Genomic DNA, 14,423 nt, shown 5'->3' on the forward strand with positions numbered 1-14,423 from the left:
GTCAGAGTATGCGTCATTGCCGATCCCAACCAAACAGTAACATATGGCAAAAAGTAAAGGAAATAGAGAGAGAGAGGGAGAAGAACTTATGGAAGAAGAAGAGGAGGAGGAGAAGAGGAAGAAGAAGGAGGAGGAAGAAGAAGAATGAGGAGGAGGAAGAAGAAGGAGGAGGAGAAGAAAGAGGAGGAGAAGAAGAAGAGGAGGAGGAGGAAGAAGGACTTGTGCCAGAACAATAATGTTAGAGAGAGAGCGAGATTGAACCCAATAACCTTGAACAAGTCACTTACTCTCTTTTGGCCTCAGTTACCTCTTCCTTAAAAGAGGCAAGTTAGATGAGAGCTTTCCTTCCAGCTCTAATGCAATGCAATGATTTTAAGATAAGTTAAATGCTAAGGAAAAAGGTTTGAGAGTAAACTAACTAAACTGTAAAATATTTTGTTTTCCTTTTCGTGTCTTTTCTTATTACAATAAAACAAATGTAAGAAATACCTTATGCTGTAAATAACAAGACTCAATATCAAGAGAACTTGATCGTGGACAAACACTTCTGCTCTTTTGATTTGTGTCCAGGGCCGAAGCTGCACTTGGAGAAAAACGTGTAGATGTAGGGTATGGATGGGAGCATAATCTGGATGTCAAAGGAAAGAAATACTCTCTCTAAAAAACACCTGAAAATCAGATTTCATTTTTTAAAAAATAACCCACCTGAAGCCTCATTCCTCTGAAAAAGGTACGTAGACCTTCAGTAAATCCTAGGTTTCCACAAAACACAGTGTAAAAATCCTGGTGATTCTCTAAGAGTTCCTCACATATGTATTCACTCCGATCATCCAACACTTTCATCCGGAACTGCTTTTGTAGAATAGGAGGAAAGGGTACAAAACTCTTCAGGCAGACAACCTATCCCCACCCCCAGCCCCGACCTGGTTGTGGTGCATCTTCCTCTGCATCAAAGAAAAGCAGCTGAAGAGAATAAACTCTGGGCAGGAGGGGAGGCAGTTTGGAATCAAGGGTGGAGTTGGCTCCACAGTCATAGGTCTACTACTCTTGGAGCAATGGGTGTGGCTTGGAGTGTCTGCTCGTGGGCAGATGAGATCCCATTACATTTTTCCTAAAGGCCAGGAAGGCATCCTCCCCGCCACCCCCAATGGGATAGTTTGCTCATGTCTGTGCTTAATTTCTATTTTTAATTCATAGGCATGCTGTGAATCTAAATCTCATCTATCTAACCCTTTAAGGTCCCCAAGATGTCAATTTATAGAACTCTGCTTTTAGGTTTGGACAGAGGAGGCTTGCTTCTGGCACCAGCCCTTCCCGTGCCCTCTGGTGCAGGCAAGGTGGCCTGGTAAGAACAGCTTGGGAAAGGTCCTCTGTGGGTTTTCTCTCTTGGATTCTAAGGCTGACCCTGGCTACTAGACATGGATTCCCCCAATTCAAAGATCCCAGTTTTCTCTGGGCCATCTTGGTGTCACACAGAGGTACCTACCAGGACTTTGCCAAGGTCCTGTTGCTGCATGGAGCCTGGTGTTGGACAAGGGGCTCGGAGATGGTGGATGGGTAGGAAGAAAGCAATTCTGCCAGGAGTCACATGTATCTGTGCAAACACTTTATTCATAAACCCACCAGTATCTCCAAAGCAGAGATGGTAGGTCACCCTCCCCAATGTGTCTTGGTCACTGTTGGAAGCTCTCTGTGACATTTTACACCCTTCAAGGCTATGTGAGGTTTTTCTTACACCCTCGAGTACCCTGTATCTGTGGGGGTAGAGGGATGGCCCATGGGGTGGCTCTGGCTCTAAAAGTCTCACTCTGGCCCTGGTGTGTCACCCCGCAGGTCAATGAGCCTCAGGCTTCTCATGTGCCAGAGCATCAAAGCCTAGTGCTTACCCACCAAGTCAGGTTCATGGCTGGAAAATAAACAGAAAAATATCATCTGAATTGCACTTCCCATGTCAGCAAGGAGCGGAAGGATCACTGTTTTGTACTTAGGCTCCAGAAGATAGGAACTATTAATTTGGGTGTCTCTACACAGGGCTTTGCTATAGGAATTACAGGTGCTACCATTGTTTTCCTGGGTTCCTGATGTGCCTCTGAATTTCAGTTTGTTGCAGTTTATACGCACCATCATTGTCATCATCAGTTCCATAACATTGACCACAGGCACTGTTCTAAATCTACTACAGATAACCATTTATTCATTCCATCATTGGTTTATTCTTCACACAAACCCTGCTGTTATCCTTCAGATAAAGAAACTGAGGCAATGAGTGGAGGGAGGGGTTGCCCAAGGAGGGGTTGTTCCAACACACTGGAATTCAACATAATTCTAGAACCATGTTCTTCATGACCATAATATATGGCCTCTCAAATGCATATATACACTGAATTTAAAGGGTCCTTAAAAATAGCATTCTGGGATTTTCCAAATCTAGTTAAACAGGACTGTGTTTTTGCATATTCTTTTCATGCATATACCTAAAACGTGTAGTCTAACCTTAAGGATTTTTTTCACTAAATTTTATTTTTATTGCTACTTTGAAGTAATAATTTGATATCTTAAACCTACTCGCATAGGAAGTTCCCAGGCTAATAAGGGCTGTAGCCACTGGCCTACACCACAGCTATAGCAATGCAGGATCTGAGCCACGTATGCGACCTATGCCATAGCTCACAGCAACACTGGATCCTCAACCCACTGAGCAAGGCCAAGGATTGAACCCTCAACATCATGGTTCCTAGTCAGATTCGTTAACCACAGGAACTCCCTCTCAGACCTACTCTTATCTACTTCCCTACTTTTGATTCTGTCTCGAAAATTCCCCAAGCCAGGAGTACATTTAGAGATAGGATAGGCCAGGGCACACATAAAAGGGGCCAATGACAACACTAAAAATCTGTTGGCTTGGTAAATTCCCATGATTTCCAGTCGAAAGAATTTCTTTTTCTCATAAATTTTGGGTAGGATTTGAATAAAGCCATTGTAGATCAAGAGTTGTATACTATGTTATTAATAAGCTTCAGATAAGATTATTTCATTTTCTGGAGGGATAGAGATCGTACAATTTCCCTTGGTAAGTTCTTCTATATCTTACACATCCACAGTTAGGAATGTCATTCTAATATGTATTCTAAATCCTTCCTACATAGCAAGTTAGCATTAAAAAGGAAGATGGGTTTGTAATGACACTGCTGTGAGCTGTATTCAAGCGGCCTTTTGAGTTGTTTTTGCAGTAAAAGTAGTCCCCACCCATTTTTGGGTGCAGGTTGTGTTCTCATAAAATGGAAATTCTCTGATTTTCTCATGTGAGGTAGACTTGAACTCCACTTTGTCTCCTGGAAATAAACCATAAGAAGCAATTTTTTTTTTCCTATTTCAAGGTTAGTGGGACTTTAAAATTACATGCCCTAAAATGTCCCCCTGTAATGTAGGCAAGAAGCTGGGCTTCAGAGATCCTTGTGGAAACCACTCTTCTTAAGGCAACATGGAAGCCTCCTTTCAGCCTCAGCCTTTTCTAACTCAGTGAGCTGAATAGGCTGAACCCTGGAGCACATCCGCACACAAGATTTAGCATAGCAACATTTCCTACATGCTTTGATTGGCGGCTGCTGTCCAGAGATCCACACATTGAACTGGGTGGACCAGTACCTCCCCCCCTCCCTAGGCTTCCCGGGTCTGCTTCACAAGGCAGTTGGAGATAGCTGCACTTCACCAAGTTCAGGGAGAGATCCTTTTTGAAAGCTTGGCTGAGGGCTCACATGTCACCGAGCAGGGACAGAAACGTGCTTCCACTGAAACTAATCACATAGCTGGTCCCAGGTGAGAAAATGTCTGCTGCAGAAAGAAATGAGTAAGAGCCTTGAGGGATCCTTGAAAGACTATGAGGTCCATGGGGAAGAGAAAGCAGGCTGGAGCAGGCTGTCCTCCTCTTTCTCTCCCGCGCCTCTCCCCAGGGCTGCTCTGGCAGCAGAGCCAGATGGAAATGTCACCTAAGGCACAATATTCGTCCTGGTCGACACCCCTGCCTTATACAGTGAAAGCTCCTTGGCAACACCATGCAGAGGTTCTCCTCATTTTTAATTGAATCCTAAGAGGTATATATGTATATTTTTTCTAGAGGTGTCAGTGTAAAGTAATTACTAGAATCCCCAAGAGGGCTCATCAGAGATTCGTAGAAATTAAAGATGGGGGAGAAGACCTTATCCAATAGGTTCCTGTCATCCTGCCCATCCAGGGCAGTGATCACAGTTCTTGGCATTGTGGGCTGTTAACAGGAGCCTTGAAGTAAACCTCTGCCCAGCTAGATAAGAGAAACTGATTTCAGTGCGTGGGTATCTCTCCTTGGTGACCCAGACACCTTCCATTTTCATCAGCTGTTTATCAAAATCAGATTAGTAAAAGTATCATCAGGTCAGAATTGTTTATGCGTGTCTCAATCTTGAATTACAAATGACTTTCTGATGCCGCTTGAGCCAAATACTATGACCTATTTGTGATGAACCAAGCTTTATATTTCCGGCACCTTGCCCTAAACTTAAAATCCCCCCAAGACCACAGTCATTAAGTCTCATTGTCGATGATTGATCTGAGTGAGATAGGTGAGGCTCGCTCCGTGGGGGCTGTGGCTATGCGGTGAACAGATTCCATCTCTGTGATAAGTCAGAAGTCACTAATGGGTTATTCTGAGCTCTCCCAAGTGGAAGACAATGGAGCCTTTAGTAGGTTGTGCAGTTACGTAAGACATCTCTTTCCAAACAAAGAGGAGGGCAGGACACCCAGCCAAAGGCTTGAGCACAGGAGGCTGTGTGGTCTGGTGGTTCCAGGGAGAGACGTGGGGCCAGGGCTTCCTGGGTTCAGCTACCAGCCGAGACTCTGACTCAGGGGGAAGCACAGCCAAGTCTCTTGGCTGATGCAGAAAGACTGCAAAACCCCAGAGAGAAAACCACAGGTCTGTGCTCAAGGACTCTGGGGGAAAAGCACATTTTGGAAATTAAAAAAAAAAAAAAATCCTCCTGTTAAGTTACAATTTGGGCCTTTTTCAACAAGAATTGAGCTTTTTTTTTTTTCCCCTGCTGATTGCCTGACACGTCCTTCTCTGGGCAGCAACATGAAGTCAAGCCAGGCTCCAAGGGTGTTCTGTGTGGGTTGAATACAGGAGCCTGGGGGTCCAAGCAAAGGCAGTCAACCTCGACGAGTTGTCACAAGCAAGGCTCAGGGAGCCAGGCACCGGGGGCAATGAGGTTCCGCAAGGATGCTTCCTTCTTCCTCCCGGTCCTGCCGGCCACAATAAAAAGTCCTCTGAGATGGTGAGAGGAGAAACCCTTCCTGCAGACGTGTGCATGCTTCCCTTCAGCAAGTCTGAGCAGGCATCTGCTCAACTGTAACCAGCAGCCTCTGCCTTGGCAGACCACGTGGGTTCCCAAGCCATAGCCGGAGCCCAGGCCCAGGGGACGTGTTCTCCAAGTCCCACTGGCTCTGAAACTCTGCTTCCTCTGCCCAGATAGAGTAGGTGGCTGCCTACAGGGTTGAGTTGGAAGGACAGCTGGATGGGGCACCCCTTTCAGGCATCATGCCTCATTTCTCTGGACCTGAGATGCTCTCTGATCTTTAGGAATATCCTATGAACATGAAAATCATATTTCTAGAGCTCTCTGTATTTAAGGCCTAATCCCCAGCACCAGAGTTAACAATACCATAGTTGGGTCTCAGAGACATGGGTCAGGGGGTGGAGGAGGGGCAGGTTTTGCTGTGGAATGAGGTGTATGGTGAGTAGAGAGACCAGGGGACAGATGTACATCCCAGAAGTGGAGGTGGCCTTCCTTGTCATTTGACCATGAGCTGTCTGGGGAAACTTCAAAATTGGGTGGTGGTGAGTATGAGGGTTGTACCAGGATGGTTGCTTTGTCTAAGCCAAGCTAGGCTCAATGGAAACCAGATTTTCACTTGTCATCATCCAGCCCCCAAATACACTGAAGACATCTCTCCTCCCTACAATTGTTCAAGGGCACTTAACTTTCCAGCCCCTGGTTACATAGCTAAGTTCAATGTCCCAAGTTCTAAACTTCTCTACTTTAAAATAAGTAAGCTCTCTCTTTTCAATTGTATGACCATGCTTTGGTCACTTTTGTTGCAATCTAGGAAAAAAAAACTTAATTAAAAGTTGAAGGAGTTCCCATTGTGGCTCATTGGGTTAAGAGCCCAACTAATATCCATGAGGCTGTGGGTTCAATCCCTGGCCTCACTCAGTGGGTTAAAGATCCAGCATTGCCATGAGCTGCGGCACAGGTCGAAGATGCTGCTTGGATCTGGTGTTGCTATGGCTGTGGTGTAATGTAGGCTGGCAGCTGCAGCTTCAATTCAACCCCTAGCCCAGGATAAGCCCACATGTACGGCCCTAAAAAAGCAAAAAAAAAAAAAAAAAAAAAAAAGTAAACCCACTCTTGCCCATAAAGGTGTCTGAGGGAACACTGCTTATTTTGTAAGAATAAGCAAATTCTATCCTGAGTAGAAAGAGAAGTAAAAAATAATTCATTGAGAGTAGTCATAACTTAAATTCCATTATTTTCAGACTTTGGTTCCTCTGCTCCTGACAATGCACCCCGACTGGCATACCACTTTCACACCCTCCCTGAGTAACCAAGAGTCTATCAACCACATGCCTAGGACGATGGAGGGAGAGAAATCAGGGGTGGGTTTCATGAGATGACAGTCATCTCTGGTCACAAGTGCCACCGCCTTCTGTAGGCCTCGAGAGTCATCCTCTTGCTCTCTATAAGCATGCTTGTTGGGAAATATGGCACCCTGAGCTTCTGGGGAAAAGGGTTTGGGTAGGACGTCAAATTTAGTAAATGGAGCACCTCACCCAGAGAGAAGTCCATCCAAAGCATCCAGAATCAGAGATTCCAAGTGCCTGCCGGCATCTCATTGTCCAGCACCTCCTCAGGTACTAGCCAAGCCTCCTCCACAGTTCCTGGCAGCAGCACCTTGAGGACCCCTGCCTCTTTCTCCAGCAGGATCCATGTGGAAGAGGAGGCATCCACACAGGTACCATGGATGCATCTCCGTGTCTCCTCATCTCCCTCCCTCTCTCCCCCTTCCCTAATCAGAGGATCTTGTTAAACAAAAGACTTCATATCTCAGTTGAAATCATGTATTTGGATTATTACCCTAGTATGTTTTTTTTCGCCCAGAGTAACAACTGTATCCTACATCCCTTTGATTAAAGGGTCTTTCTGATGATTTTTCCTAACAAAAAAGACTTCCTCTAAGATCTCATGCTTGGAGAGGCATCGATAAACATATATAAATATTTGTTGGAAAGATACAGAAGAATAAATTGTTGTCTCCAAGCTGGCATCCCCATATATTAGTTTTATTTTCATTTCTTTAAAAATCTGAATTTTAAAAGTGCAACAGTCAGTGCTAGTTCTGCACTTCATAGAGACTAACTTGCAAAAGATGACTCTGTCATATGACAAAATAACATAATAATCTGTCATGAACTATAAAGATAGACTCTATCAAGGGGAAAAAAGTATATTTTGGGCTGTGTAACTTCAATATTTAAATTTGCCACAAATTTAAAGATATATATGACTGTTTTCCTATTCAGCCTAGAGAATGAAGCTCCAGCTGGTATTTTCTGACTATACTCAAAAGTATAGGATTCTTGAATGAAAATCAGTGATCCACAGAGTCAAGCATATTAAAGTTGCTTGGGGTTTTTTGTTTGTTTGTTTGTTTGTCTGTTTGTCTTTTTAGGTCTGCACCTGTGGCATATGGAGGTTCCCAGGTCAAAACAGAGCTATAGCTGCTGGCCTCCACCACAACCACAGCAGTGCCAGATCTGAGCCACGTCTGCAATCTACTCCACAGCTCACAGCAACAGCAGATCCTTAACCCGATGAGACAGGCCAGGGATTGAACATGTGCCCTCATGGATGCTAGTCAGATTTATTTCCGCTGAGCCATGACAGGAACTCTGGCGGTTGTTTTTTTAAATAAATGAGGGATTGTTACCACTGGGGACTGACAGTGTACCAAAGCTCAGAAAAGTTTCACTTTTAAAAGTTCTGTTTAACATACTTCTGTTACATTAAATGGAAAAGGCTATGAAAATCAGGAAAAATGTCTCGGCTTCTACTTCTGCCTGAGAGAAGAGCTCAGAGAAGTTGACCACCTTCAAGAAACATCCAGATGTGTAAAGCGAAAGCTAGGGATCAGCCAGCACATGATCCCATGCACGTTATCAGTAAGAGTTGGTATTCACTTATTTTAAAAGCAGAATTTCTGTGTGAGGCCCATTTGATAATGGCTCTGGCTTATGAAAAGGAAGTCCCAGAAAGAGATAGCAAAGCAGAGCCCCTTTTCTGGTTGGATATGGGGACAGGAGCCTGAATTAACAAGAGAGCTTTGTAGCTGAGAAAGGAGGAAACCAAATGTTCCTCATGCCCCTTCTATGAGCCCCTTTGCCCATGATGCTGTGAGGCAGTTATGCTTTTCTCCACTTAACAAATGAAGAAACTAAAGACTAAATAGTTTGGTAGTTTCGTTGTGGCTCAGTGGTATCAAACCAGACTACTATCCACAAGGATGTGGGTTGGCTCCCTGGCCTCACTCAGTGGGTTAAGGATCTTTCATTGCTGTGGCTGTGGTGTAGATCGAAGGTGCAGCTCAGATCCTGTGTTGCTGTGGCTGTGGTGGAGGCCAGCAGCTGTAAGCTCCGATTTGACCCCTAGCCTGGGAACTTCTGTATGCTGAGGATGCAGCCCTAAAAAAGCAAAAAAAAAAAAAAAAAAAAAAAGCAAAAAGAAAAAAGAAGCCTAAATGGTTTGTCCAAAGTCACATAGCCAGAAAGTGGCAATCAGATTTCCAACCCTAGGACCTACAGCCTTAACACTAAGATAGGAAGTTCTGCTCAGCGTATGCGTCCTAAATTGTTTTCCCTTCCGTTTGGCATTCAACAAGCTTTTCTAACTAAATTAGAGAAAAAGAACCATTGCATTTTAAGGTATAATCGACTATTTAAATTACCTCAGAGTTGGTAAGAAGCAGCCCTTGCTTTCCAATCTGAAATGGAATAGGCCATCTGTTTTTCTATATAATTAAATATCGAATATGATTGAGCAGGTAACACTGGACATGGATTGATCCCATTCTTTAGGCCAAATTTACTTGACATTAATAGATAATAAATAAAGATCAGCATTCCAAGGATCTTTTGCAAATTTTTTTTCCAGCTCAGGCTCCCTTTTGCCTGGGCAGCATTTACAACCTTGACTTTGACAATAGGTGCAGTAGACTAAAATAGAGACCATCCCCGGAACAAATAAGTCAACATTCATATTAGTCCTTGGCTATTCCAAATCCAGCATTTTGAAGTAAACACTAAGCTGAGATATTGTATGTAGACCGGTTCACATGCAACATACCAGCACTTTAAAGTACATCCAAACACAGTGTTTTCAGAGATTATAAACATTTTATTAACAAAGAAGATCTGCATTATATACATCCCCTTAAAAACAACCATCTCACACATGTAGGAAATACTTTGTTTTCTGCTCATGATACCCTCAATGCCAGAAGAACAAGACCACGATACCAAAGTACAGGCCAGTATTTTTGAAGGGGATAATCATTTGAGATAATAAAATACTAGAAAATTAGAAGAAACCAACCCAGGTATCCATGTCACAGGCTGCTCCACTGAGCCTTTATCTAAATGGATATTTCTACTCTGAGTGAATATATGTGGACATCAGCTCTTTGTTGCAGTACCCTGAAGAGACAGCGTACATCTAAAAACATGATCAAGTCCTTCAAGTACAGTAAGAGTTGAGGGCCAGTATGATTTACAGAAATGGATGCCCTTACAGCAATGGTTCAATGACAATTACTAGAAAATGTAAAGGGATGCTTCATGATAGGATGTGATTGGTTTTTCAGGGCAACTTTTAAGTTGCCTTTTCATGATTTCAGATTATCATTAACCGCTCTACTGCTGAACCCTTGGGTACCCCTACCCCACCCTTTACTAAAAACAACAACAACAACCAAAAAAACCCCTATAAACATATTCCGGATACAGTGCATGCAAGAGAGGAAGTACAAGAATATGAACAGATTCTGATGTCCTAGACACAAATAGAAAACACACATATAATGGGTTCTCGCTGTCAGAACACACCCGACGTTGGCAGCTGGAAACCCCTCCAAAGAAACTGTATGGAGGTTTAACTTAAGGAGGGAAAAAAGTTAAGCCTGTTGCTTGACTACAGTTTCTAGGGCCTGGTGCAGCTATATTTTTAGGAATGGCTCCAAGGAGCTGCCTACACAAATTTGGATAGATCAAGGGAGGCACAGATGGTGGTCACGTGAAGGCACAGACCGATCTGGTGGGCTTGGTTACAAAGTCTGCACATTTCGGCTGCTGTATTCCTCCTATTTCAAGTGCTGCCAAGTCCCGGCTGTTCCCCCTCCTTCCCAAGTCTTGATTCATTTAATTCTCCTGAAGGAGGTGGAAGAGGAGGAGGATTGAGCAAATCTTACTGTTTTATGGTTTAGAAGAGACAGTCACCCTCTTGGCTCCTTGTCAGATTTTAAATGTAACATTTTGCTAAGTGTAAAGCTGTGTATCTGTTCCTTTTCTGTTGCCATTACTGTAACTTCAATATTTGCAAAACACAACCTCAAAATACTTCAAATCTAGCCTGAAGCAGTTTGTTATTCATGCAACACAATTCTCACATGTATCAATACACAGGGAGTTTATAGAACAGAAATCTTTTCTTTCTTTCCTTTTTAATTTTTTCATTGTATTTTTTGTTCTGTCTTTCATTTATGACTTTTCTTCTTTCTTTAGGGATTTAAGGATGATTTAATCACACAATTGCAAAACCCTCATTGTATGCTCATCATATATACATATATTCCTGATTATTTTCTAACTTAACATCATGGCAGTTCTTACTGGTTGAATTATTTAGAAAAAGGAAGCACCCAAGCTAGAGTTATTCTACCATTTAAAATACCCTGTGAATCACTTGCAAAGCATAGAGCACCTTAGTGTTGTGTAGACTTTAATTTTCTGATAGAGAGAATGTGTAGTATTTGCTATAAAAAAATTGGTCAAGGTATTCAAGGTGTGCTTCCAATGGCGCCTGATCCACAGTAATTAGCACTGAAGCACTGATTTTTCGTTCTTTAAAGAAGAGACGACAGACAGTTATTTTCTTTCTTATATAGGAAACTGTCAAAATCAAACTGGATTCAGTTATTGGAATTTTTTTTTTTTTTCCAACAGGGCCCAAAGTATTTTTCAGGTCATTATCAGGAGGCTTGGTATCTCGCTGATGTAATTTTTGTGTGTGATCGAACCTCTGCTCCAGATTCAGCCACTAAGCTCCCAGATGTGTATTTTTGGCCTGAGCTAGTGTGTAGGAAGGCCATTTTTAAAGCAAGACAATACATTAAAAGGTTTTAACATCTGTTAATCAGGTGTTTTATCTGGGGGGCATAAAAATATTTATGATTCTCCAACTATTTCCCTTTTTATGTGGATATTTATATCATGAAATAATTGACACTGTCATCACAGCTGATGGAATTATTCATCTAACTGTTAAGGCAACAAGGAAAGGATTTTCTTTTAGAGTGAAATTGACTGATTAATAAAATAGATCAGTAGGCAATATGCAAGTGAAGCTCAATTATTATCTTGAGTTTCTGCTTTTAGCAGAGTATACTCATAGAGAAATGTCTTAGTAACATTTATGCTACGTGAATTTGCATTCTAAGCCCCTACCTTAAAACATTGATATTGTTCCAAATTTAATGATAACAATAATTAGAAAGAAAAGTCTCCCACCATAGGGTACTTGTGCTCATTTTAAGTTACAGTCACTTAAAAACAAAACAAAAACTACCCTCTGAATCAATGGCCAAATGTTCAAATAAGGACTTCAAAATATTAGTTTAAGTCTCTAGTCGACTGTGCATACAAACTAATAACAGGATTTCATATCAGATAACAGTTTTGCGAATGGAACACATCAGCATTACCCAATCTTCCTCAAAACTATTTAGCTGCCAAGAGATACTTCGCAACCTATCACGAATGTGCTATTTGTATAAAATTTCCCATTACAAATGCCTTTGTTTTTGTTTAAATGAGTATTTTTAACCTGAGCTATTAATAAAAAAAATTTTTTTTTCTCCTTTGTAAAGCTGGGCTTTCCGAAGAAAGAATCTTGAAGCCTCCTCTCTTGTGAGAGTCATTTCCCCTAATACCGATGGTGCCACGTAAGTACAGCCAGGACGCATTAAATAGACTTCTGAGCATAATTATAAAGAACAATTAGCTAGGAATTAGTTTTAATGATTTGTTTTAGATGATAGAATAGAAGCATAATGTAATTATTTTTAAACCTTCTACATCATGAAGAACACAACTACCACCAACTTGCAATTATGGAGAAACACAATCATCTAAAGCATTTAGCAAGTGGTCTGCTTACAGATTCAAACTACGAGAGAGGAGGAGAAAAGGCCGCCGCCCCAGCCCAGGTGTTTATAATTATGTAGCTTTTTGCAAATTCTCTTCCTTTTCTACTCTGCTCTTTTAAGCTGTTTCAGTCCTTGAAGACATCTCTGCCAGAGAAAACAGAATCACCCTGGCTGTTCAGCTCTCTCCAGACCCCTACCTTTCTCTGAGTTGTAGTGATGCTCATGGCAGGAGGTAGGACAGCCTGGAGAGAGATTCCACACAAGGTAGCAAGTGTGCCCAAATGTATCCAAATCAGACTGAATGGGAAGAAGATTATATAAGTAACAGATAAAATGAATACTAGGAATAGACTCCAGACTCTAAGGCTAGATCTAGACCATTCTTCCCCTGTACCATCTTCCTTTAATATCCCTAAGTCACTTTGGATCTGGAGAATTTTTAAAAACTCTATGGAAACCTGAAGAAATGTTCTTTCATTTCCTGAAAAAATAGAAAAATATTCATTTAGAACAGCGAATATTAGTTATTGTCAAAAGTTCATTTTCTCTCCCTTCCTTTTCTTTTTTTCTTTTTGAATCTCAGCTAGTCAGGGTGCTGTTTTCTCTCCCATCTCTCAGCAAGAATGTTAAACCTTTGGCTGCTGACCTTCGGCAGCCGTCAGGGAACACATCCTGACACCCACATAAAAGACCTGGTACCTGTGTTTCCACATCATAAAGCAGACCAACAAGCACACAAGTCCGCAGACCAAGTTCAGAATCATCTGGATGAGTAAGAACAGTTTGAAAGTGCCAGTGATGCTGGTACAATCAGTCACATCCCGGTACACAAAGGTCCTGCTGAGGGGCTCTGAGGAGGGCAGTTTGCACTGGCAGGCGTCGAGTGCGGTTCCACAGGTCAATTGGGTGAGCTGGGCATAGTGGTGAGCAGCGAAGGCCACGGCCAGCACACAGACCATCAGGCCAAAGGCGCTCAGCAGAAAGTACAAGAGCTGCAAGAAAGCAGAAGAAAACCTTTCCAGTTACAGAGAATGTTGGATGAATATTAACAAAGCTAATGAGGAAAAGATGTTCTTCTCTCCCAGGAAGTTCCCTGAGGCAGGGGCTGTCTCTCCTCAGAAACGTGGTACCTAAGACATGGCAATGGCTTGTTATGGATCATTTGTGAGCAGTCCTGGAGCTCTGATGGTATTTTCATTTGTCATACAGATGTTGGGTGTTTTTCACGAATTGAGCCAATGGTATTAGCTTGATTTGGGGGATGTTTGTATACGGATGTAGCAGGCAGCTTAGGTGAATCCCAAACCCGAGAGACCATCCCTGAAAGGCGTGCTGTGTTTGTTTTGACATTAACAGCTGCTGATATAAAGACTGAAACGAGACTAGAAAGCAGAAGCCAAGTTTCGTCAATGTAAACACTGTATTGGCCAAAAGTTGGCAATGACTGGTCAACTAGCAACATGGGATAGTAAAAAAGACTATGTTCAATGGAGTGGTTGCCAAACTGTGTCCAGGAATGCCAACATTCCCAAGGAGAGGTTGCTGGGAGGAAAAAAAAAATTATGGCTCCAAAAGGTAGGTGACTTAATGCCAGCTTTATCACCTCCAAGTCCCAAGTCAACCAATAACCAGGTAGTTCCTGAGCATAGAAAGAAACCACAAATGGCCCTTTGGCCACTAAGGTTCTGAACAGATTTATGCACTCACCTTGGCTTGGAAAAGTCTGGTGAAAGGTCTAACTCTGCTAATAAAGAACCATGGACTCCCTGAGCAACTCAGACATTTACCCTACATCGGAAATATTTTGATCAACAATCGTGAGTGCTTGTTGACATGGCCACTATACAAACCATTTTAGAGAACAAGAAATCCTCTGGTGATTAGACTTCCCTACTGGAAACTTTTCTCTTAAGGGTCTG

General features: G+C 42.4%; 1 protein-coding gene across 3 annotated transcripts in view; it reads right to left on the reverse strand.

Annotated features, from left to right (window-relative positions):
• Positions 1 to 9,458: 9,458 nt before the first annotated feature.
• Positions 9,459 to 14,423, reverse strand: part of SSPN (sarcospan) — a 41,571-nt gene continuing 36,606 nt past the window's right edge. For all 3 annotated transcript variants that reach the window (XM_047787349.1, XM_047787350.1, XM_047787351.1), the window contains exon 3: positions 9,459 to 13,496. In XM_047787349.1, the coding sequence (XP_047643305.1) occupies positions 13,131 to 13,496 (366 nt within the window). In that variant the 3' untranslated portion in view covers positions 9,459 to 13,130. The remainder of the gene's footprint in view (positions 13,497 to 14,423) is intronic.

The sequence above is a fragment of the Phacochoerus africanus genome, chromosome 7, assembly GCF_016906955.1.
Source record: "Phacochoerus africanus isolate WHEZ1 chromosome 7, ROS_Pafr_v1, whole genome shotgun sequence".
Lineage (NCBI taxonomy): Eukaryota > Metazoa > Chordata > Mammalia > Artiodactyla > Suidae > Phacochoerus > Phacochoerus africanus.